The sequence below is a fragment of the Pithys albifrons genome, chromosome 1 (genome assembly GCF_047495875.1).
Source record: "Pithys albifrons albifrons isolate INPA30051 chromosome 1, PitAlb_v1, whole genome shotgun sequence".
Classification (NCBI taxonomy): domain Eukaryota; kingdom Metazoa; phylum Chordata; class Aves; order Passeriformes; family Thamnophilidae; genus Pithys; species Pithys albifrons.
Genome location: NC_092458.1, coordinates 93,597,639 through 93,622,466, shown reverse-complemented (window position 1 = coordinate 93,622,466; position 24,828 = coordinate 93,597,639). Strand labels below are relative to the sequence as shown.

The following is a 24,828-nucleotide window of genomic DNA, read 5'->3' as shown; positions in this document are numbered from 1 at the left end:
CCCTCCTGCCAGCCCTTACAGTATCCCTACAGTGCAAAACACCTATATGATCGTACAGCAAAAAGACTTACACAGTGGGGGCAGCACAGTGCTCTGTGAAGGATGCAAAGCTTTCTTTTCTATCTGTAGAAGTCTGCACAGCACTGAAAAACTTATTTACACAACCTACTATAACTGCTGTATTATCTGTACAGTACACACTGCAGCATTTGACAATAGTTAAACTCGTATTTTAGGTCCAGCATGAAAACTCCCTAGGGACTTAGCCTGGTTTCTGGCCTTTACTTAAGCTAGACGTGCTTGGGTCTTCATTGTTATCATCATCATTCTGGAGATAACACAAGTCAGAACAAACTGTTTCTTATGTCAAAACTTACACCTTAACTTTTCTATAGGCATGTTGTTGGAAATAAGCAGTAACTAAGGGTTGGCAGAGAATTAATAAATAACTGATTTCAATCTTGATCTTAAATACACTCATACTACTGAAAGATGAGACATTTGAGCAATTAATTTGACCATCATCTTGCCAAGGATGGATGTCAGAGAGAAGCAGTTCTCTAACAGAGAAGTCCTCTAAATTCATAGAACCATAGAATGGTTTGGCTCAGAAGGGACCTTAAAGATCATGTGGTTTCAATACCCCTGCCACTGGCAGGGACACCTTTCAGGTTGCTCAAAGCCCCATCCAACCTTGAACACTTCAATCTTACTCAATGTCTGAGCTATTAATATTTTTTATTCAGCAGGCTCTGCTGGCCTCTACTTATTATTCAGCTGAATATCAGAAATCACCACTTTGTATTACCTTTTTCTGGCATCATAAGCAAAGGCAAGGAAATAAATACTTTGTAGACTTGAAAAAAGCTGCAGAGCTAATCCCCAAACACCCAGTAAATGTTATCAGTAAGCAGGACAGTTTGAATCCATTGCTGTATTGTATCTAGAAAATATGGAGAGCTAATAGTTTTCTAAAATAACCAAAGCAAAATCTCTGAACTTTCTCCTGGACTATAACTACAATTTTAGTACAAGCATAAAATTATTACAAAAAATACCTCTAGATGTAGAGAGAGGTAGAGAACAGTATCAGAAGAAAAGTTAAAAGCCTGTTGGAAACAATGCAAAAATAGCTGGAAACAGATTATGTTTGTGAACATCTAAATTGTTTCAGAGGCACACACCAAAAAGCAAAGAAAGTCAATCCAAAAAGCAAACTTGAGACCCTGCCAAACAAGTATAATGTAAAACACAGTAGAACTGCAATACTACTATGGCAGATTCATGCAAATAGTCTTAAACCAGATAGAAGACAATACTGAATGCAATCATGATGTGATGAACATATTCTGGGAAGACCTTGCCAGGCATTTCTGTAAAAATGCCACTCCAAGTCATCAAAAACACCAATCAATTAAAAAACCTAAGTTTTTAGAAGTGAGTACATATTAAGCTCACAATATGCGATTTTAAATAAGAATGGAAATTTTTATTTATTTATTGGATGGATGAGTAGGGTTTTGGAGGCAAAAAACAAAGACAAAAATCTGTTTGCTTCACATCACATACTGGAAGGTTTGTAATAAAATTTTAAGCCTTCACAGTCCTAAAATTATCTTTTTTGAACATTTACTTTCAATCAGTTTACCACTCAATAAACAGAACTGATATGGCAGACAACTTTCTTACATACTCTTTCACTAGTGTGCCCTCACTGCAAAGAGGGAAGGAAAGGCAAATATGAGAAAGCACATGCTAAGTTTCATCTTTAGCTTCTGTTCATCCTCCTACCAAAGGAAACTCAGAGAGCAAAATTGCCCAGAGAAGAGTGATTAGACAACAGGGATGACCTGTCAGGTGGTATCACGTTCAATGCACCACACTGCTCCAGACCAACAGTGAGATCTGAAAGGGGAAGATTTCACAGCCCTTGACCATCAGAGATCCCTGGCATCTCATTCCCACAGGAAATGGCTGAAACATGTTAGTCACTACTGAAACCACATTCTGTGAACAGTTCAAGTAATAATAATCAAGTGAATCTATAAATACATTATAACTCAGAAAATTCTTGCTTTGAAGAATTAGTTTCCATTCATTTCTGTATTGTGCCCTCATTAAGATCACACATAGCCTCTGCTCTCATGACTATGCAATCAACCAAGCAATTTCTAATGGAGGAGAAATATTTTTTCATAACTGCTCACATCACTGGAAAAATTACCACCACTAATAAGCCCAGCAGTGACTATGCATTTTGTATTTACATGCTGATAGTTTTTAAACAGCTGTCTTGAGCTCCAGCTTTACATCTCCTTTCCACGGTAAAATCTAGGACCACTGACATCAAGGATATCAAGAGTTCACATACTGTGATGACAGAAAGAGTATTTTTTTCTTCTTCCTTTTATAAGCTGCACAGAACAACTTTTAAACGCATGTGAGGTTTGCTATCTTACACTTTTTTGTTTATATTGGCATGTGTGAATTTGCAGTAGGATGGCTCTATGCACATGAGAAACACTTATTTAAGCACAACTGAACTAAAAAAGATTAAGTTTTGTACTTAGTTCTGAAAGTGATGGGGAAGCAGTCATTCTTAGCTAGCAAGGGACTAAGTCCTAGAAGCTAAATCCGAGCACTCAGCAAAGAGCTGTGCTCACAGAAAACTCTGCTGCAGAGGGAAATGGTGTGTCTGGAACCAAACTGCCAAGGATGCTCATAAGCAGAAAGCAGAATGCTTAGCAAGCTGGACAGGATGTGATGTCCTGTCCTGTAAACCATTTAAACTTCCCAAAGGCTTCTGTTTGCAATAAAACAAAAGATCTTCCAAATGTTTTCCCTGGAAGAAACAGTGGTAGAAGAGCACTTCACGGACTAAGGAACTCTCATGGGAAGATGGAGAAACAATTCTGTCCCTCTGGTCTGAACTATGCAGAACAAAGACCTCGATTTGGTTTTCCAGCTTCAAGATGCTTCCTGACTGCCACACTATTGCACTATTCTGAGGAAAGTACTTCTGTTCTCCTCTAGTTTTGACTAGAAATTTCATGCTGGAGTCTTTCCTACAATGAGTAACACAGGAAATTAGGAGACACTGAGGGTTTTTTTCAACTGAAAAGAACTTCACATGAAACAGTAGCAAAGTATTTCCTAAAATTAGAAAGCCCTGAGTTATCTAGAAAGTGCACCTCTACATGGTCTTAGCAATCTGGTCTCTGTGAGGCTTATCTATGCCATCAGGAACTTTAACACGGATGGCATATCTGACACAGGCTCACAGCCCACATATTTACTGGTTTAGGAGTCATGACAAGTACTGCTACATTTTAGGTGTGCAGCTTCGTGTCTGCTGCTTCTTCGATCTTCTCAGTGACTCAGTGACTCTTGAATCAGACCAGAGAAAAGGAAAAAAAGGATTTGAATCATCTCCCAATGAAGCAATAAAAAGACTGTAAAAGCCTCAGCAAAAGCTGAATCTGAACCATCCTTATACCTATGTTCTATATTTTGTAAAACTCTGTGCTGTCATGGGGAAAACCTGCAGTCAAGCACAGATCAAGTTGTTTCTATAAAAATCACTGGGAACAGGATGGACTAGCAGACAGGAACGATTCTCACACTGAAAGGGTATTTATCCTAATACACCAAAAGACCTTTCTGGAAAGATTGCTCTGAAACTTCCTAAAATTCTGGCAACAATTTTAAGGGAACATTTCTCTCACAAGCTGCTCCCTCCTCAAACCAGGCTGGTGGAATTCTCAAAAATACTTTGGAAGAGCAAGAGTATTTTTATAAAAAATGAGATGGTTTCAAAGCATAAGGATACAAATTACTTTAAAACATTTAAGTTGAAGATATAACAAGGCTGACTGACTCCAACATCAGGCAGTTTGCTTATGCATTAATGCTTACGCTTACCTTACAATTTTAGAAAAAAAAAATCACAAATATCTGAGAGTTTGCCAACCACTCTCTGGCAAAATAAATATATATTTGTTGAAATGGCCAGTCAACATTGTCTTGTTGTCCTTGTCTTTCCTCTTTATAGGTTCTAACAAAAAAACCCCACTGTTGCCATATGTGTTGGCACGCTCCTTTTACAATGTCAGCCTCGTGCTCTTCAGCAGTGGGGTGAAGTGGGAAACCTGACCAGCTGCCTTCAGCAAGAACATTATTCTCAGAATTAGGTCCTGAAGTTATTGTCATAAAGGTACAATCAAACTCTTACAACAGGTATCTAAGTCCTGTCATGAATTATTTGAAACAGTTTCTCAGAGCTCATAAATTGCCAATCACTCAGTCATCTTCCAGGCCAATCACCCCTTCGGGTTTAACTCCACTTCCTAGTCCTGAAGAGGACCTCAGAACAAATGAAAAGGAAATCACTGAAAAACTAGGCTGAGGAGCAAGAGCCAGGAAATTCAGCCAGATCTCGCCCTGCCCGCCTCAAAGGCAACTAGTCAAAGTCTTATACTCCCCCAGCAGGACAATGACAGAAGCACTGTCACAGTATCACCTGCTTTAAGAGCCCCAGAAAGACTTTGATTGCTTTAAATGGTTGACTTGTTAGTTTTCCTGTTCTCCCATTTTAACATAGGACTTGCCCCTAAAAGTATTCAGCTGAAAATAAAGCAAGGCTGGCCGGCTGTTTCTCTCCTCATTCTTGTGCAACCTGGAGGAACATTATTATCCCTCTACCCAATCTGACTGAAATCTGCCAGTAAATTTGAACTTCCCAGCAGAGAAACTCAGGAGTCAGATACACACAACAGAATACAATCATAAACCTCACATTTTCTGAGACAAACAGACTGAAAGAAGCAGTATAAAACTTCTATTTGCATACTAAAGGTAATTTTCCATCATCATCATTTTCCATTTTCTTTAAAGGAAAAATCTCCATTTGTGGGAAAAAAAGGCAAAGAAGGACAGAAGTAGCTAAGACATTAAATGCTAGTGACAATTCTGCAAAACTGAAACATGGGACTTCAGACATGCTAGTGGTATTTAACAAAAAACATTCTGGATGGCAGAAAGTGCTCTAATTTTCAACATTGTAGTGTATCTTAAATACCCAAATGAATTCTCAACAGTGCACCTTTATCAAGCTGTGTTATTCAAGCCATTTCTACCTTCATAGTTTGTGTAATACAGGATATTTTCCAGGCAAAACTTAAATCCAAACACTGTAGATAGCGCACTCAATTAGCTCTGTCTCTTAAAGCTCATTTTCCTCCTCCTATTCATGTTTCTGACACACAAGCTGAATAATTTTTAGAACTCCAATTTTTCAACCCCCTCACTGCTGTTGGTCCTCCCACTACTTTCTCCACAGGCTTTTCTTTAGTGAAAAAGTAACATCAAAAGATCACTTTTCAAACAGAGAAACATCTGGCAGAACTACAATTTCCATGAAAATGTCTTCACTACAGACAATTCTCAGTCTTTAAAGCCTCATATTCAGAAGCCCGCTGGCGCATTTTGCAAGCAATATCCCCTTTTATTTCTAGATTATTTCAAACCAATTAAGTATTGGGTAGATTAGTAACATTCTTAATCATATTTGGAAATCTATTAAGTGAGTCACGCACTTTACTGCATTAACATTTTACCCTCCTGCAACTTGTGCTACATCCTTTAGATGCACAGTTATCTGACTCCCAGTGTTTCTGCTCCTGAGGCTTCTCAGGTACCTTCTGGGTTACATATGTTCATATGGCCACTGCTGCTGGATGATCTCTTACCAAGTACCATGGGGATACTTCTGTCACTGTATCACTAGCCAAGAGAATCTTCCTCTTCAAATGGGATCCCCATATACTCAGGGGTAGTAATAAACACAACTCTAGAAGCCTGAAGGCCTCAAATTTTCTTCTCAGATTCAGGACCCTGCAATTCCGTGTCACATCAGCAAAATTATTTTGCTATTCTGCCAAACTACTAAGCAAGAACTCTTCTTTTGCTGCTAGATTATGCAAATTACGTAAGCTTCCTATGCATGTAGGCATGATTAGTGTAACCTAACATTTTTCCCCCAGTCTCTCATAGAAGAGAATCAAGAATTGAAATTCTCAACCATTATCTTCAATCCTCTGCAATTATAGGGCATAGCTAAGTACTTAGTTACAGTATTATTCTTCTAACAATGTAAAATAATTTCTCTGAAACACATGAAGGATGCCATACTTCTCTTCACTGCTCTGTGTGAAGGCAGGTTTAACTTCGGAAGATCAGCTTGATACAGGGATCCCTCAAAAAAATGGATTTTATCCCTTCTCCATAAAATCACATGGTCTTTACTAATTTTTAATCAGACCTGTACTAACTTTGTATTTTATATTAATTTAGCCATGCATAGCTTTAGCCAAAGAGGAATTTAACCCTGTAGCTGTAAGATGAACTTTAAGAAATAAACCAAAACCCCTGTTTAGATTAGAATCTGAGCTATAAGAAATAAATTGGAAAACCTGCCCAGATTAGAGGTCTGAAGCTGTAACACTGCTTAGTTAAAAGGAAATACAGGGCTGCAGAGAAAAGAGCAGCCCATTAGAGCTGTTAAGTCAACCAAAATATACTGTTTAACTTTGGGGAGGGGTTTTCAGTTGTAACTAAGTATATAAATCTGGAAATACAAGTCTCCTTGAGCATGTGTTTGGTGGGGTTAGCCCCCATGTTCCCAGCACTGAATAAAAGGACTTTGTTCTATTCTATTGGATATGACTGTTTCTTAACTTGAGCTAAACCTTGTCTTTAGGAGAATATGTGGCCATTTAATGTATGTTGTTAGAGCTGCAGATCACAGGACGTGTTACTGTATTTTTAATCACATGATCAGAGATAATTCATCTCAGGGTAGTCAGCAGAGCTCAGCATGTGCCTCTGCCTCCACTCACTCGAGCAGAGTCTGACAGTCATTGAAGCGAAAGCAGAGCTGGTCCCTGACTCAGAACAGCATTTGTACCGCAGGTCGTCTCACATAATTACACCTGAGCATAAAGTTTAGGCGCTTTGCACCTAATCGGTCCTTAGAGGCGGAACTAATGCTGTCATGGTCAGCTGCTGAACGCTGTGTCTTCACCCGCCAACCAGGACATTTGTGTCTAGGTGTGATCCCAAGAAGGGAAACAGGGATGCACATACACTGAGCTACCTGTGCACATCCCATTACAAGATCCAACCAATACCGGACTTGCAGGAAAAACATTTTTGAAAGGCTCAAAACTTGGCCTAACCTTGTATGTTGTATTGTATTGTATGGCCAGATTTCGTGAATGCAGATTTGGGCAGGGCTCTCCCCACGTGGGTGTGCCCTTCCCGCCTGCACAGTGGATTTTTTAGGTGAGGCACAGCGTGCACAGAACTGGCTCCACTGTTTTAAGTCCTAAAGGTCCGTTTGCTACGGCCGAGTGAGCTTGGACAGTGACAGTAAAGTCCTCAGGACTGTCACAGCACCCGGTACTAACCGGGGCTGACCCTGCTGAGCATCCGAGATCTGACGGGATGGGATGGCAGGGAGGCATTGAACTGCCAGGGGACGGTCCCTATGGAGACTTGAACTCAGGTCCTTGGGATTCAGAGTCCAGAGTGCTCTCCGTTACACCACGGGACCACCCTTGCCTAACATTAAAGCTCATGTAGATATCATTCCCTAGCAAACTTTCAGCTTTCAATTTCCAATATTTTTAAAACTAAAGCTTTACAAAGAAACACTGATTTTTAACTTTTTTTAAATTAGAACTTGGAAGCATTTTCAAATTTTCTCCCAAAATATTCTTATTCAGGTATTTCATTAAATTTTCAACCTCCAGTAGGATCTGACTGGAAATTTTCACACAGAATGGTTAAAATCTGAGAAAGTTACAAGTAGCTAGTAGTGGCTTGAGAGGAAACACCTACAAATCCTAAACCAAAGCTGTCAACAGCACTTCCAAGTAGTATAATGCCTACAGCATCCTCCTATTATCTCAGCTCATAATAATCTTCTGAGAAGGGTTTTTAACAAGAACTAGTTGGTTGCCTTGGAATCACAGATAAAGGACAGAGGATCCCTCAGCCAGTCAATACCACAAGCAATTAGCACTCCGGATTTTGTGTGAATGCTCTGAAGACTACATATTCTGTGTCTACCTTGAACAGACAGAGCTTATCACAGTCTAGTAACCATTTATGATCCTATGAAGCAGACAAACAACTCTGCTGAAGTTTTACTCACTACTGTGGGCACTTGGAGCAAGCACCTTGTCTGCACTACTGCTTAACCAAAGGCTGATGTTAAAAACTATTTTCCCCCCTCAGATTTTGTCAAATCTTGATTTTAAGGTAGCTGGACTGAATCAAGATTTTAGCTAGTAGAGATGCTGTGGCCATACTTTATTCTGAAGTCAGACTAATGACAAATTACTCATTATAAAAGCTTTTCAGCGATTTCCCATCAGTAAAGTAAAAAATTAAAAACTGTAGGGTACAGAAGGCAAAGGGGATAAGTATAATTCAACTCTGCCAATCTCCACAGGCTTTTACAGCTTCATCTTATAAAGATTTGTTCTACAATTCAAAGATTATTTCTCTCTCAGAGCATAGACTTTTGTCATGTCAGTTTTGCACTGACTGCTATTCCCCAGAGATGCAAAGGTCTCTGCTGGATGAAGACAGTGACTGAGAGATTCCAATCCCTACACGGTTTTCCTCAAGTTGCTTAGTTCCTTCTTCACAGCTGTCCCCTGCATTAGTGCATTTGATGTTCAGCACTTTTTAAAAAGAAGGTTGTACTTCCCACTTTATCCTTTTGTAAAAGAGGAAAAATCAACACCATCATTCCTTTCATGGAAGGAGATCAAGATCTCATAGCTAAAATATCTGTACTATTTAGACATTTTAAATCCCCTTTGATTTCAAAGAAAACATGACAGACTCAGTCAGTTCATCCTCATTTCCTGCCTCTGCAGACCTTCACTGCAGCACAGGAACACGCACCTGTGGGAGAAGTCAGAAAGGGCTACGATGCTGCCCAGCCCACTGCCCCTGCAGTTGCCACCAGGACACATTGCCACTCCAGAATGTCAGTAGCTGCAAGGATTGGATCCAGACCACAGTTCCCCTCCTTCTCACCAGTGGTTTGGGGATGTTCAGACTTAAGAGAACACAGTTCAGTTATCAGAGTGTATTGTAGCAGAGAACCTGGGAGAGGGCGAGGACAGCATTGGTGTTATGTAACTAGAAAACATAGAGCATAACACAGTCCCTACAGTAGGAGAAAGAATGCATGGAAGGGATAAAAATTGGAAGAATACTAAGTTCAGCAAAGCATCATACTTAAAAGTGCTGTGTTAATGTGGAAGAACAGGTACACAACCTCCAGCACACCTACCCACCTCTCCGCATTTTCCACATGTAGACCTCCCATATGTGGCTCTCTTTCCAAGTATGTTAGAATGTTCTGCAGAAAAAGTGTGATTTTAAAAAAAAAAGATAATTAAGGTAGTTACAATTACTGAAGGATCCATGCAAACAAAGAACATGCAACAGGCTCTCAGGAACACCTCTCGAGAAAGCTAATTCTTAACAAATACAGGAGCACCCTCTGGTGCCCAAGGACAGGTTGAGCACCCTATTTAAACCTCAAGAATTAACTTCGAAAATTATCAGTAAGAAGCCATCGCTGTTTGCTATCTCTTCCTAGTGTACTATGCCTCAAAAATGTAACCTTATAAGAGGAGGCAGAAATCACTAAACGATAAAGCAACTAATCACAACAGCCTGGGTGATAAAGACCTTTCACGCAGGGAAACTGCTAACACGTGGGCATAAGGCTTTCTTCAGAGAATCACAGAATCATTTATGTTGGAAAAGACCTTTGAGATCATAGAGTCCAACTCTTAACCAACTAGCCCATAGCACTAAGTGTCACATCCAGTTGTTTCTTGAACACTCCCGGGGATGGTGACTCCACCATCTCCCTGGGCAGCCCATCCCAATGTTTAACAACCCTTTCAAGTGAAGAAATTCTTCCTGATGTACAACCTGAACCTCCCCTGGTGTAGCTTGAGGCTGTGTATTCTCATCCTGTCACTAGTTACCTGGGAGAACAGGCCAATCCCCACCTGGCTACAACCTTCTTTCTGGTAGTTACAGAGAGTAATAGGGTTCCCCTTGAGACTCCTTTACCCAGGCTAAACAACCACAGCTCCCTCAGCTGCTTCTCATACAACTTACCCTCTACACCTTTCATCAGCTCCACTGGCCTTCTCCAGACATGCTGCAGCACTGCAATGCTCTTCTTGTAGTGAGGGGCTCTGAGTATCAGAGCTGTCCATTCCAGAACAGCTTGGAAGGGCCATCTCACAGAGTTCATCTCATACTGGAAACATTTCTATTTAGGCATATAGTATGAGAACAAAAACAATTTCTACCTCTTTCATGTGCTCATCTGACTGGGGATATGCTCATTACACATGCAAATACTTGCTAAGCCCTCACTCTTTGTATGAAACTGTGACAGCATGTTCCAAAGCCCAGCCACACAAAATTTACTCCCTTTATCAAACCTTATGTTGTTTTTAATTTCCAGTTTGTTGGCTGGGAGAGAACTACTGGGTGCCACCCAGAAAACACTACTGAGTGACCCTGGCATGTTGCTTAGGCACCAGGGCCTCTGTTTTCCATCTGCATAAGGACGTAGATGAACATACAATAGTTTGGGAGGATTAAGGGAAATAGTACTTTTGGTGATTATTCCTGGCAGCCACAATTATAGTTAACATAGTGGGCAAAAGCCCTCTTCAAACTTACAGCAATAGGTGTTCCCCACTACCACTGTTTCTCACCAGCCAGGAAATGATTAATAGAGTACCCCACAGGGATATATTAGATCACCATATTATTCTAGAAGATTATGCTAAAATGGTCAACTGAACAGCTAAAACCCCTTTTTGGAGGGTCACTACTTGCTTGGCTTAAAGGAAGGAGACACTATCAAATAGTAACAGATAACAGGTTCAGTAGACACTGGCCACCAAGGCAGTCGGGGTCTGGAGAACACAACACAGGAGATGTGGCTCAGAGAACTGAGCCTGCTCGGCTTGGAGAAGAGAAGGCTGAGGGTGAGCTAAATGCTGTCTACAACTACCTAACTGAAAGACACCCAAAAAGGCAGACTTTTCTTGAAGGTGCACAGTGATAGCAAAAAATGCAAAGAACACAAGTGGAAACATGGGACATTCCAGTCACATACTAGGGAAAAAAAAATTGCCAAGACCATGGTCAAACACTGGCACAGGCTGCCCAGAGTTGTGCAATCTCCATATTTGGAAATGTACAGGACTTGCCTGGATACAGGCTGGAGCAGCCTGGCCTGGTTAGACCTGTTTTAAGCAGGCTGGAGGTTTCTTCCAACCTGAATGATGATTCTGTGATTCTTATTATAGCTTGGCATCTCTTTGCCCAAAGATACTGTCCATTCTTCCAAGCTACTCCAGATCCTACGCAGACCTACTGGGTTCCTTTATTAACAACAATCTAGATGTACTTTCAAGAATTAAGAGCTCTGGCACAACATTGTTAAGTATAAATTTTATCCAAGTCAAACCTGCCTGGAGCAACTCTCTAAATAACTTCTGCCTCTGCCATCAAATCTGACTATTTTTTTATTGCCAACCAAAAGTTTGTAACCTTTCTTTATTCCTGGCAACGGTTCACTGAGTAATTCCTGAATTTCTTGAGTTTCTGACAATATATACATTAAAAAAAGAAGCAGCATACAATTAGGACAGACATGTCAAAGTTATTAAGATCTGCACCCACAATCCAAAGGATCTCACCAGACAACTCTGGGTGACAAAGGGAGATTATTGTAGAATTTATCTTTAAGCAATGCTAAATAACCTGACTATCATAATGTCACCTATTTAAGCCACTCCATCAGAAGAGTCAGCAATGCATCTAAAATTACTTTTAGAGAGATGGAAACTTCTGCAAGCCAAAGCCAAGACTTGGCCACAGTAGGAGGTAATTTATCCCATGTCAACTTTGTATTTGTAGAGTGATATTCTATATAATACATAATGTCATAAAGATGTCAGCATCAAACCCAAAATGAGCTCCTGGAACAAAGGAAAGTTATGGGGCTTTTTTTAACAGTTTTCATTTGCCTGACAGAGTGCCAAAGAATCTGTTATTTTATCAGCTACATCTTCTGCAATGCACACAGTCTATCTGCTGAACAAATAAATTAGCACTACTTCAACACTAGTTTAAGAAGAAACCATGAGACATTTCTGATGGTCACCATACAGTGAGTACTTAAACTGTATGTTTAGTGAGCACTGATAGCATTTTACTATTTTTCTCCTCATGCTGCATAGAAGAATTTATTTTTCCCTGTAATGAAATGCTGCAAATGACAGATAGAATGGCAACTATTTTGCAACGAAAAGTACATAATTTGAAAATTATTAAAAGAAAAGTAATTTTATACATATGCACTTCTTCAGGAAAGTCTACTACCAGGAAACAGTTTATATGATCAGATCTGAATGACAGATCTTTACCAAAGTTATTCCATTTTACCAGCCATGCAGTACAATGGAGATTACTGGGTCCCAAATGAAACCCCTGTAAACTAAGGCATGTTCCACAGCTGCCCCACAAGCTGTGTTGCCTTTATAAAGTCTTCAGCTGAAAATCTGATCACACCATGAGAAATCCAGAACTCTCCACTGACAAGTTCTGTCTCACTTCCTATCTTCTAAGATTCATGTTCCAAAACATGAAATAAGTCTTTTCCATTGATGAATAAAAGTGTTCTGAAAAAATTACTCATTTTTTTTATTTGTCTTGTCTAAACTGAGGCTTTTCATGTTGATATTCTCTAAGCTGTGGGTTTTACCAATGCATTGATGATAATAACAACAACAAATATACAAGTTTTAAAATTTTCTGCTGACATGAGCTGAACTGTTCATCCCCTGATATACTGAAGATTTTGTTCGAAATTACAAGACTGCAAGTTCTGGCAACCAAGAGAGTCGACTTCACGTACATTCTCCCCAACTTTGCAAAAAGAACTAAGGTAGTTGGACACTATATTTCCACTATGTCCTTCTGCATTCACAATTTCAAAGCCAGATGACATCAGTTAGGCAAGGCAGCCACTGGTCTCTGGTAAATGTTTCAGTTCTTTATCTGGAATACTTTCAAGTGTCAGAGTGCATGAAACTCATGAATAAAAAGAAACTAACATTGTTAAATGATGGACAAGTACATCTCTGCACATGATTACATGAAAGGTACCATTCAGGAATAATGCATTCCAGCACTCAAGACAGGGAGCATATCTCGGATGGAGATAAGCAGGTTTCCCTTTGGGAATTTACTGCTCACTGTCCACAGCATCAATGAGTCACACAATTACAATCAAGATGCCACAGTGAATCAGAACTGACTTGAAATAGTGCTACCTGATGACATCTGACAATGAAAGCTGTTTTCCAATGATTAGCAAATTCATGGTATCCTAGAACCACATAACTTATCTCTTCCCTCGGATGCTGTGTCCATACCCAATTGGGCAGCACACATTCCCAAAACATGTTTTCCCACCATCCTGCAGCAGACAAATTATTCATAATGCATTTCAAGAAAATGCAAAGAGGAAGGGTATATGAGTGGGAAAATTGATGGCTTTTTAAGTATAAAAGAAACAAACACGACTGTGTAACACTTGAAAGGCCAGAGAAAAAAGAGAGAAAGGTCTCAGGGCTTGCAGAAGAGCAGGAGGGAGTTCCAAGAGAGGCAGTCTTTGGGAAGACAATGGAACAAGTTATTAAGGAGTCAGTCACTGAGCGTCTAAGAAGAAGGTAATATAATAACAAAAAGCAGATAATATCACTTTGTCACGAACAAATCTTCTTCTGACACAGTGAGGAAGAGAAAAGCCACAGGTGTGACACTGTATTGACAGAGCTTTTAGTCTAAGTCATCTGAGCATCTGACATGCTGAATAAGGGATTAGGGCAAAAAATGAAGTGCAGTTACGACTATTAGATGAAGATGTAATTAGGAATACTTCCATTGCAAACTGGGAGTCTAATGGTGTCAAATGTTCCACAATAATCTGCCATGCATCTGCTTTATTTCCTGTTTTCCTTATTACACTAAAAATGAAAGTACAAAAGCACACCACCAGAATCTGGGCTGACAACTAAGGTGGGAAAGACTGCAAGCAGTTTAGAAGCAGGACTCAAAATGATAATCTGATACAAGAACCAAATACTGTGTTCTGTAGCAGTGAAACACAAAGTGTAAAATATTTAAGCTTTAAAACCACATAATCAGGAGGAAAATACTAAGAGAACAAAATCTGTTTGCTGAAGAAAAATGTGAAAACAGGAAAGGGCAAAGTTATAATCTTCAAGTTCTTCTGCACATAAAAGACAAAAATGGAGTATCTTTATACCAACCTAAGACAGAACAAGTAATCCCTGGCATCATTGCTGCACAGAATATAACAGGAAAAAACCCTCAGCAAATTAAGTTTATAAAAATCATCATGCATTGGAATTATGTCAACAGATCATGCAGTTCCTGTCACTGAAGGAACTGTCAAAAGAAATTAAATAAATTCACCGTGAAACATTCTGTTAGAGGTTGCTGTAAGATTCAACATTGCTTTAATGAAGCAGTTAACTTGGTGTCAACTCAGAAATAAAGGGAGGGCAGAAGCATCACTCTCAGTGACAGTCAGTACAACAAAGTGAATGCTTTACCTAAGCAACACGTGCACAAACTCACAAAGCAGGACTCCTGCCAACGTGAATAAATTCAACACAGCAATTGAAAATTACAGCTTTGCCTGGATTAAAAGACTTATAATGCCTGTATTTGGGAACAAGCAGTGGCCTTCCTATTTAAGTGGCAAATGCTGATCTTGAGTTTGTGTTCTGAAAGCAAGGAGCAAACAGGCTGGGGCAAATCTGAGCTGTTTGAGGCAGGTGTTTGACAGTAAGCAGGTGGATCAGCCAGGCTATTACACGTGTCTTGCACTTGAGTTTGAAAATGAAACTCAATTTTAAGCTGATGGGGTTTTAAACAGCTTTACAACACCAGGTTTTGCATGCCATCTTAGGCAAAAGGGGACTCAGCTGAGTTGCATTATAATCATGGAATCATAGAAGATGCTGAGTTGGAAGGGATCCATCAGCATTAGCGGGTCCATCCCCTGGCCCTGCACAGGGCAATCCCACGAATCTCACCACGTGCCTGAGAGCGTTGTCCAAATGCTTCTTGAGCTCTGTCAGGCTTGGTGCTGTGACCACTTCCCTGGGGAGCCTCTTCCAGTGCTCAATCACACCCTGGGTGGAAAAACCCTTTCCCGATAACAAAGTGCAAACTGATTCTTTATTAGTGCCCCTGCACTGACGTCCTGTCGCCTGCCCTACATTACTGTACAGCAGATTCAGTGAAGAATAAACACTGTCGCCCCTGAAACGCACTCCCTCCTCGAAACGCACCAGCTGCCTTCGCTCCCGGACTCCCGAACCAGCCTGTTCCTAATGCAGGGCGAGCTGGAAGCACCAACAGCTTCCCAACAGCTGAGCATCCCCGAGCCCGAACGGCAGCTTAACATTCCCTCCGGCTGCTCCCCACGACGCCCTTGAGCACGGAGCTGCACCGGAGCCGCGCACACCCCCGGCAGCAGCACCACCCGCCCCGGGGCTCAGCTTCGCGGAGCCGCCGCCGCCCCCCGGCCCCGCTGCCCGCTCACCATGGCGATGATGGCGATGATGACGATGACGATAATGATGATGACGATGCCCGTCCCACCCCGCCAACCGAAGCACCGCCCCGAGCTCGGCCCCGCGGCGGGGCGGGAGCGGACACGACGCGCAGAGCGCCCCGCCCGCAGCCGGACGCGGAAGCCGCGGGGGCGGGAACTGTCGGGGCTGTTGTGACTTCGCCGGGGCTGCGGGACGGTCTGTGGGGCCGGGGCCGGGGCCGGGGCCGGGGCCGGGGACGGGGACGGGGACGGGGACGGGGACGGGGACGGGGACGGGGACGGGGACGGGGACGGGGACGGGAACGGGAACGGGAACGGGAACGGGAACGGGAACGGGAACAGGGTGGGGGGCCGGGGCTGGGTGAGTGGAGGGCGGCTGTGCGGGGCCCGGGGCGCTGCGGTAAACGGCATCAGCGGGGAGGGGCGGAGGTTAATGATGCAACAAGGCAAGGAGTTCTGCCGGCAGGGATGTGCTGGGAGGGGATGCTGGGAGAGGCTTGCACTGCCGCAGCACTCACTAACAGGGCAGTGTTGTAGCGTGAACACTGAAGAGAGTCAGCAGCAGGTGTCTCAGATGTAGCAGCTAAGCCCAAATGCTCACGAATCTTTTATTGAGTATTCTTGTATTTGTTCTGAGCAGCTATGCTTTCATCCTCATTGTGCTAAAGCGAATAGAGAACCTCAATCAAAACAAACGAACAGCAGCGGTGATTAATATGTACTGCTATTAAACGAGTAACACGCAACTTCGGTTGTAGCAGCAACAGCTGGCGAGACATTCCCATGTCTGTAGTTTGAGAAAGCTCAAGAAGGGACATGTGTTTCTTTTGTCTTCTGTTCATCACAAAAGATAAGCAAACCAAAACAAAGTAGGGATTTACTGATCTCAAACTAATATAGTTACTGACAGACCCAAGAAAAGGGAGATGAGTGAATGACCTGTAGAATTGCAAGTGGGATGGACCTGTGGATGAAGGTGGCAATGGTCAATACCATGGGTGGATGAGGGAGAAAATGGCCAGGATGGTAGTTTGGGCCAAGCTGTAGTAAACTTCTGCTGTTTGGGTAAGCTAAGCATGGGCAGCCACTCAGCACACTGACTCCTTCTTTGGCTGAGAATTGGCACAACCAAAAAAGCTGAGTTTAGCAAGCAGGACTAAAGCACTTGTGCAATTGTGCAGTTGCCATTTCCTCCTCACCTCTTGGCCTGCTTGAAGCACAGTGTGGGATTTGCCTTGTGGTTCTGTGATTTTTTCAGGTAATCTCTGTATGGTCATGCAGTTGTACTCTGGGAGTGTTACAGGATTTTATAGGGTAAGATGAGGACTCACTGAAAAAAGGAGGGAGACCAGAAGAGAAATTTGAGGCATGGAAACTGGAACTGGATGAGGAGCAGGAGAAAGGAGATGAAGTGCAGCTCTTGGCGATAAAAGAAACAAGTGCCAAGAAATCACACAGCCTTCTCCTTTTAACTCTTTAGATGTTGGTGTGGTTTTTATCATTTGGGTTTTTTCACCTTTGTTGTGGTGTGGGTCTTTTCGCTGTGCTACTGAACTGGAGTTTAGAGGTTGTACAAGAAAACAGGATAATCCAAGATTTAACTGTCTCTGTTTCATTGCTAACGATTTTTTACAGCCCCCTCCTCTTTTTTGCCTCAGACTTACCTAGTTAGGAAGAGCTGACTGCTAAAGAGAAAATGACATCTCTAGAAAAAGGTAGGTTGTTCATATGACATCTAAGCAGAGTGGGTTGAAAGTACTTTTAACTGGCATTCTAAACACCAGAGTTACGCTGTATTCCAGGCTTCATTTAAACTTACTTCTTTTATGTAGCTATGAGGAAGTACTTCTGTAACTTCATATTATTGCAGTGAAAACCAGAGCTGCCTGGATGGAATGGTAATTGAATGTAGTTTTTCAAATCCAGCTTTGTATTGAAAAACAAGTTTGTCACTGTCATCTGTCTGTACACTTGCCTGTCAGTGCTCCTCTGGTATTTAGAACCTGTTGGTGCTGATTCAGCTGAGTAGAAAGTAGGGCAATATGATGGTGTTACTACCATTTTTGAAATCCATTATTCACATAGAGGACACAGACTCGTATTGCTGCCTGCAGCATAAGGAGAAAAGGAGGATGTGTAGCCATGTTCTCAAAAACTTTTTTAGCTCTCACTCATTTTGAGGAAACTTTACTACAATAATAATTCTTTCATCTGAAAAGTTAGTGAACTTAAACAAAATTAATTTCAGTAAATGTGCCTATTGGGGACTATAGAGCAGAATGCAGCATTACTGGGAATACTGGTATCTGTTTATTAGAAATGGAGCAGACTGGCTTGTTGGCTTTACTTAAACCTTTATTTGGACAACTAAAACATGTTAGATAGTACTTAAAAGTGTGCTAAAGTTCTTAACGTGTCAGCAGCTGTCTAGCTAATAACTGTTTGCTTTTACAATGGAACTGCTCTGATTCTGTCAGCTCCCAAAACCTCATTTTGCTTTCAGCCTATGAATAATGTCAAGAATTCTTTCTATGCAAGTTCTTTTTTGTGTCTGCATTTAATCTTGTATGGCAGCAGGAAATTAAAATTAATGCAATTCAGATCAATGTTTGTATTTTGTGCTGTTGGTATTAATGAGGAATACACATTTGAGTAAGGACTTACTGTGAGGGCAGTGAAGCACTGGAACAGGTTGCTCAAGAAGCTGTGGATGCCCTGTCCCTGGAAGTGTTCAGGTCCAGGTTGGATGGGGCTTTGAGCAACCTGGTCTAATGAAAGGTGTCCCTGCCCATGGCAGGGGGATTGCAGTGGGATGATTCTGAAGGTTCCTTCCAACCCAAAACATTCTATGACTTTTCTGACTTGTGCTTGATAATTGCTGCTGCAAAGGACTGTCTTACACATGCAGAGTACAATTAAAATCTGTAACTTTGAAGTACAGAAATTAAGGGAAGAGTTACAATGAGACTATAACCAAGTGAAAGGGGCTAAACTTTCCTTTCACAATTTCTGAATTTTAGTGGATGAGTCCTCATCACCCATTCGTGGACCTGGCGATGGCATGGAAATGGAGCAGACAGCTGGATCAGTGGAAGTAATTACTGGAGCCAACACTACAAACCATCACATCCACCACAGCCCACATAAAAAGACAGCCTCTTCCCTGAGTCCTGGAGTTCTGCAGCTGGGGAAAGTACATGCTGACAAATCAGTGGAGATTGAAGCTATTCGTATCTTAGTCCCCAAAGCAGCCATCACCCATGTTGTTCCAACTAAAAATGCTAAGGTAGCTAAATCTGTGGGACATAAAGGAGAAACATTCCATCAGACAGATGGAGCTGCAGATCCAAAGAAAGAACAGATAGAGCTAAAAAACACAATTGAAAAGCTAAAAAATTCAGAAAAGCGGTTGTTACAGGACAAGGAAGGTCTCTCTAATCAGCTGCGTATACAGACAGAGGTAAGAAATGAAAGGTATTTTCTCTCACTCAGGTGAACTGTTTTGGTTTATAAAAGCAGTTTGTAAATGTGACCAAAGAGAACTGCTATGACACTCTAGCCTTGAAGTGAGTAGTTTCCCTTTTGAACTTACCAGATACAGAGTAGAAGTACATCAAAGTGATCCAGTGCTGCTTCTCTGACAAGAGATGAAAGAATCAAAGGCTTGAAGCTGGGAGAAACACATTAGAGGGCTGCAGGGAAATGAATCTTCCACAAGAAAAGATTATACTCCTTAACCACTAAGGAGAAATGTTATTCTATAGAAGGGATGGCTATAATTTTCTGCATAATATATCTGTGGATGTCTTGTCTAAGCCTTTGTTATCTACTGATTCAAGAGTTGAATACTACTGAAACTTTGTTTCTTGTAACAGGCTTTCATTCTTCCTTTTTGGCTCTGTTAGAATTTAAAGAAGAATATGTTAAACATGAATTAGGCTAAAATGTTTATGCTTGCCTGGATGCGTCCTATTCTGGAAAGAGAAAGGCAATTTATTGTTAGCAATTTACAGTAACTTGCAGGACGGTTCCGTGGTGTAATGGAGAGCACTCCGGACTCTGAATCTCAAGGACCTGAGTTCAAGTCTCCGTAGGGACCGTCCCCTGGCAGTTCAATGCCTCCCTGCCATCCCATCCCATCAGATCTAGGATGCTCAGCAGGGTCAGCCCCGGTTAGTACCGGGTGCTGTGACAGTCCTGAGGACTTCCCTGTCACTGTCCAAGCTCGCTCGGCCGTGGCAGATGAACCTCAGGACTGAAACGGTGGGGCCAGTTCTGCGCACGCTGTGCCTCACCTAAAACATCCACTGTGCAGGCTGGAAGGGCACACCCACGTGGGGAGAGCCCTTCCCAAATCTGTGTTCGCGAAGTTTGGCCATACATACGATAACTTGCACTGCATTCTGTAAATAGGAGGTGTTTCATTCTCTGTTGATAGTCACATGAGAGTCTGGTCTAACTCTAGGTCAACCGAGAGCTGAAGAAGTTACTTGTTGCTTCTGTTGGGGACGATCTGCAGTATCACTTTGAACGGATGGCTCGTGAGAAAAATCAGCTCATCCTGGAAAACGAGGTCCTGGGCCGGAATATGTCTCAGCTGTCTGAACAATTAGAGCGCATGTCTATACAATGTGATGTGTGGCGAAGCAAATTCCTAGCGAGCAGGTACTCCCTCTTACAGAGCTGTCGTAACAGCATTGTCCTGTAGTCTTTCATCACACACACTCGTTGCAGAGTCCTTATAGATGCATAGGACAGTCACAGCAGCTGTTCCGACACCTACTATGAAATTTGAGTATACAGGAAAGGTATAAAGTAAGCTCCTTGTAAATCTGAATAGTCCTGCTTTTCAGAGGTAATACAGTGAGTCCCAAACCTCCTAAAAGGACAACTATGGTTCTTGCCAACATAGCAAGAGAAGTTCTTAATTCTGATAAACTGTGTGCAGTTTGGGGTTTAAAAAAGTCTTCCAGGGCAGCTGTCTTGACTTTTTTTAAAGGTAGTTAGCTTGATGTTCATCCCCAACACCCAATATTGATACAATTGTCAATTTGTGAAGAAATTGACATGGTTAGAAGCAGAATCTCTTCATCCAACACTGTTTGGGTTACTGAGCAGAATCCTACTGTTAATTCCGTAACCATAAAAGCTGGTCTGAAAGTAAAAATCTTCTTTGACAATGGACTGGACTTTTAACTTGCTGTTTAGTTGTCTTCCTGGATCTGTAAATCATGTTAACAGGATTTTTAGTTTTCTACTATACTTGGATATAACTGACTGAATTATAATTATCATGCTTATTGCATATTACAAAATATCTCACTGCTTGAAGGAAATGGTAATAGAACAGAGTTTCCTCCTTTAATTTGGTGGTCTTAAGAAGTTACAGCATATTGGGTGAATGGTAAGTACTTGCAAGTGCTAGCTAAGCAAGAGTTACTACCCTAACTTGGTTTTTTAGCATTAATAGGACTTCTGAGATCAAGGATGTGAGTCCCAGCAATGTGCTGAGAGTAACACTCTTCAATATTGTAATGATCGGGTTCATTTTTATCTCAGATTTCTAACTGGTGGTTGTTCAAATGTCATTCTGGTTTTAGTGTTTGGAATATCCCAGGCATTTGAAATGCCTGCTGCAGGGGTCAGTGCCAAACCTCATGGCACAGCAAAATGTGACAACAGCTGTCTTGTTTGTAGCTCTTAAACACTTTCATCTGGCATCTAGTTATTGCCCCTGGGAAAGGCAAAGAGGTAAAAGAATGCAGTCTATAAACACAGCTGTTGTGTTCAGAGATGAGTGTGAACAGGTGTGATTACAACATACTTGTAAGAATTGTTAGTCAAACAAAAATGTATTCATCTTTTTATTTCACAGTGCCCTTGTAAACCAGGTTCACTTAACCAAGATATTTTGAAATGTCTGTTCCTAGATCTCTGTTAAGTGGCCTAAGATTGTTTTGACTAGCTGACTTTAAATGGGATTGTGCACTTTTGTTGACTGTAGTTGAACAGAAATTACTCTTAATACCTGTCTTCTGTAATTAGGGTGATACAGGCTCTGTATGGGGGAGGGGAGAGAGAAATGCAGCTTAATCCTCAGTTTGAACTGACAAGTGATGATCTGTAGTAGATTAAAGGTGACATTCAAAAGGTTCATTTACACTGACTGTAGATTTCTTTTGCAGGGTTATGGCTGATGAGTTAACTAATACAAGGGCAATTCTTCAGCGTCAAACCAGGGATGCCCAAAGTGCAATCCAGGACTTGCTGAATGAGCGTGATCAGTTTCGTCAAGAGATGATCGATACACAGAAGTATGATTTTTCTAATCCAGACCACCTCTGTGCCAGCTTAAGTTTTGTCAGTTTATTCTAGGCCAGAGAAGAATCAAATCAGTTCTGCCTGTTTCAGTGATATTTAACAAAAATCAATTATGCTGATGTATAGTAAAGTCATTTTCAGTCTTAGCCCTAAAAGAGCAAAAGTAACATATTTCTTTCTGCATTCCCTAGAGGAACTGTGGAACTAACATCCCTCATTTCCTTAGGCTTTCTCGATTTAATCACTTACTGCTTTGACTTCAAGTCTCCACTGTCTCCTTCCAAAACACAGAGATTCTTCTACTAAGACGGACTTTTTAGTGCTTATTCTGGCAGATATAAGTTTTAACATTATTAAAGTACTGTTTTGGTGAGGCCTTGGAGAACAGCCTATTTGTCTCCTTGGTTTTGAGCATCTTTTTTGTCCATTTTTTTGTGAAGATGTGACTTATGCAGTAAGTCTTGGGAAGAGACAATTCCTCTTTAAGTGTGCTGAGTGCTGATTATACAGTGCAGAGTACACAACCCACTAATCCCGCTTCTTTCCTTCCTGCACAGGCTGCTGGAAGAGCTTATGGTTTCTCTTCAATGGGGGAGACAACAGACATACTACCCTAGTGCCCAGCCTTACACTACCACAGAGCTGGCAGCTGTGAATTGTAAGCTAGCCAAAGCTGTGAGCTCTCATCTTCTGGGAAATGTTGGCACTAACAGTCCAAAAAAGACTTCAACAACTGTGGAATTTTGCAATACTCCTGCTGAAAAAATGGCTGAAATGGTAAGGACTCTTAATACACGTCAATCTTTATATTGAGGTTCTGGACAGATAGATATTTCAACTTGGAAAAAAAAAAGAAAAATTGCTTTTTGAGCAGGAACTCTTCCTAGCTGTTAGAGAAGGAAAAAACCCATTAAACTGTACAGAAATATTTTCAGGTTTGGTGTTTTCATCCTTAGATGCTACGTGTACTGGATCCAGCTGCACGTCCAGAAACATCAACAGAAGTTTCTTTTTCTGAGACTTCTCCATCTTCCTTCCTTTCCACAAAGAAGAGTATTGGAAGGTTTCACCCATATACAAGATACGAAGATGTAACCTTCAATTGTTGCAATCACTGTCAAGGAGAGCTGATAGCCCTTTAAAAGCTCAGCCAAGGCAGCTGCACATGCACTCCTTCTGAAGAATTACATTAGTTGATGTTCAGCAGGTTTCCCTTTGTCCTCTTTTCATAACGGGTGGGTTTAACATTGGAAATCATGTGGTTTCTGCTTCTATACCTCTGGAAGTTGAGGACTGACAGGTTTTCTGTGGTCTCTGGAATACTTCTACTACTTCCCAGTCTGGAAAGCTACTTTTTTTCTTATAGAAAGGCAAGGCCAAAAATGTTATGCTGGTCCAATTTGTAAAGATGCCCTTGATTATTTAAGGTTTATAGTCTTATTAGCAAATCTTAATGAATTTCCCTTTAGAGGGAGACAGAAGTGTAACTATACTGAAGTAAGTGAAATGCTGATAGGTTATGTCTAAATTTAAAACAAAAGTAATGAGCCTTTTAAATTTAGTAATGAAAAGGAACACGTGCAATGGTTCTTCATAGCTGTAAGCTCTGAAAGGAAGGGCATATGCAGTGTCAGCCCTCCTGGCAAGAAAGGGAAGGAGCTTGATGGAACTCTAGCTAAATATATAAATCATAATTGGTTTCAGGCATTCTAGAAAACTGTGGGGAGTGAGATTATTCTTGTGTTTTCATAAAGCTGAAGTCATGGCTTTTCCATCTGTTTCAGCTTCTAGAGTAAAGCTGTTGCATAGCTGAACCTCAGAACAGGCAGACTGATGTACTTCCTTTAGTGCATAGTGTTGAAATCTGGCCTAGTGTTACAGTACTCAGTCCTTGCCTTAGGTCTTCCTGGGTATTAGTGGAAGATGAAGATAAGCACTAAGATTGCACATAAAAAGATGTATTTTTTTACTTCTCTGGTTTTATAAACTTGGCATAGGTTTGAAGTTCTTGACCTGTGCTTGAAGAGAACTTTTAGCAGACAATCGGCTAAATCCAAAGACATCTATTTAAGTTTCTTAGTTTGACCCCCCCAAATTTACCACATGTAGCTGTCTAGTTTGGGGAAGAGGTTTCTGAAATGGTTGCTTTAACCCAGTTTTCCTTTGAATCTCATACCATGATCAGAATAAGTAAGTTATAAGTTCTTGCTGTTGCTGACCATGCTTTGGTTTGCATGAAGAAAACTACAATAAACTTTCTTTGCTTTCTTTCGAGTTGCGGTTTTGGATTTAATGTAGTCACATTTCTGCGCCTGTTGTCTCTGCAGCATAAAAGGAACTATATGACATTGACCTGTAAAACCCTTTACTGTGCTGGTCTGAGGAAATGAACCAAGAAGCATTTCTTTTTTACCCTACTGCAGTTAGGGAGATGATAGTGTGTTTGTGATCTTTCTCCCTGGATTTGCTTGGTAGACCGAACCAGCATTTCTTCCCTTTGGTGTCAGGGGAAGGTATACGAAGGAGAAAGCACCTGTTACTCATGTTTCTCATTAGCATGTGCAGTTTTTTGCATCAATGCTCTGTATCTGTGCTGGCAAAAGCTGCAACACAGACCCCTCCAGTCCAACACCAGCATTCTCTCAATATGCCTGTAACTAGCTCCAAAAAAAAAAAAAAAAGCTATTAACAGCAAATTTGCTTTGCATCTACTACACCTTCTGTCTGTTTAG

At 41.3% G+C, this 24,828-nt stretch overlaps 2 protein-coding genes across 3 annotated transcripts in view; one reads left to right on the top strand and one right to left on the bottom strand.

Moving 5' to 3' along the window:
* The window catches only part of NME7 (NME/NM23 family member 7), a 91,515-nt gene extending 75,625 nt beyond the window's left edge, over positions 1-15,890 (bottom strand). The window contains exon 1 of the mRNA XM_071560949.1: positions 15,764-15,890. Coding sequence (XP_071417050.1) covers positions 15,764-15,766 — 3 coding nt within the window. The 5' untranslated portion in view covers positions 15,767-15,890. The remainder of the gene's footprint in view (positions 1-15,763) is intronic.
* On the top strand, positions 15,882-24,370 carry BLZF1 (basic leucine zipper nuclear factor 1). Of its 2 annotated transcripts, none has more exons than XM_071560934.1 (7): positions 15,882-15,971; positions 17,434-17,490; positions 18,796-19,235; positions 20,241-20,440; positions 21,961-22,089; positions 22,654-22,873; positions 23,053-24,370. In XM_071560934.1, exons 2-7 carry the CDS (start codon positions 17,472-17,474, stop codon positions 23,236-23,238), a joined length of 1,194 nt encoding a protein of 397 aa, XP_071417035.1. In that variant the 5' UTR covers positions 15,882-15,971; positions 17,434-17,471; the 3' UTR covers positions 23,239-24,370. The 2 variants fall into 2 exon arrangements, with proteins under 2 accessions (XP_071417035.1, XP_071417027.1); XM_071560926.1 differs by having other exon boundaries at positions 15,894-15,971; positions 17,411-17,490.
* Positions 24,371-24,828: the final 458 nt, after the last annotated feature.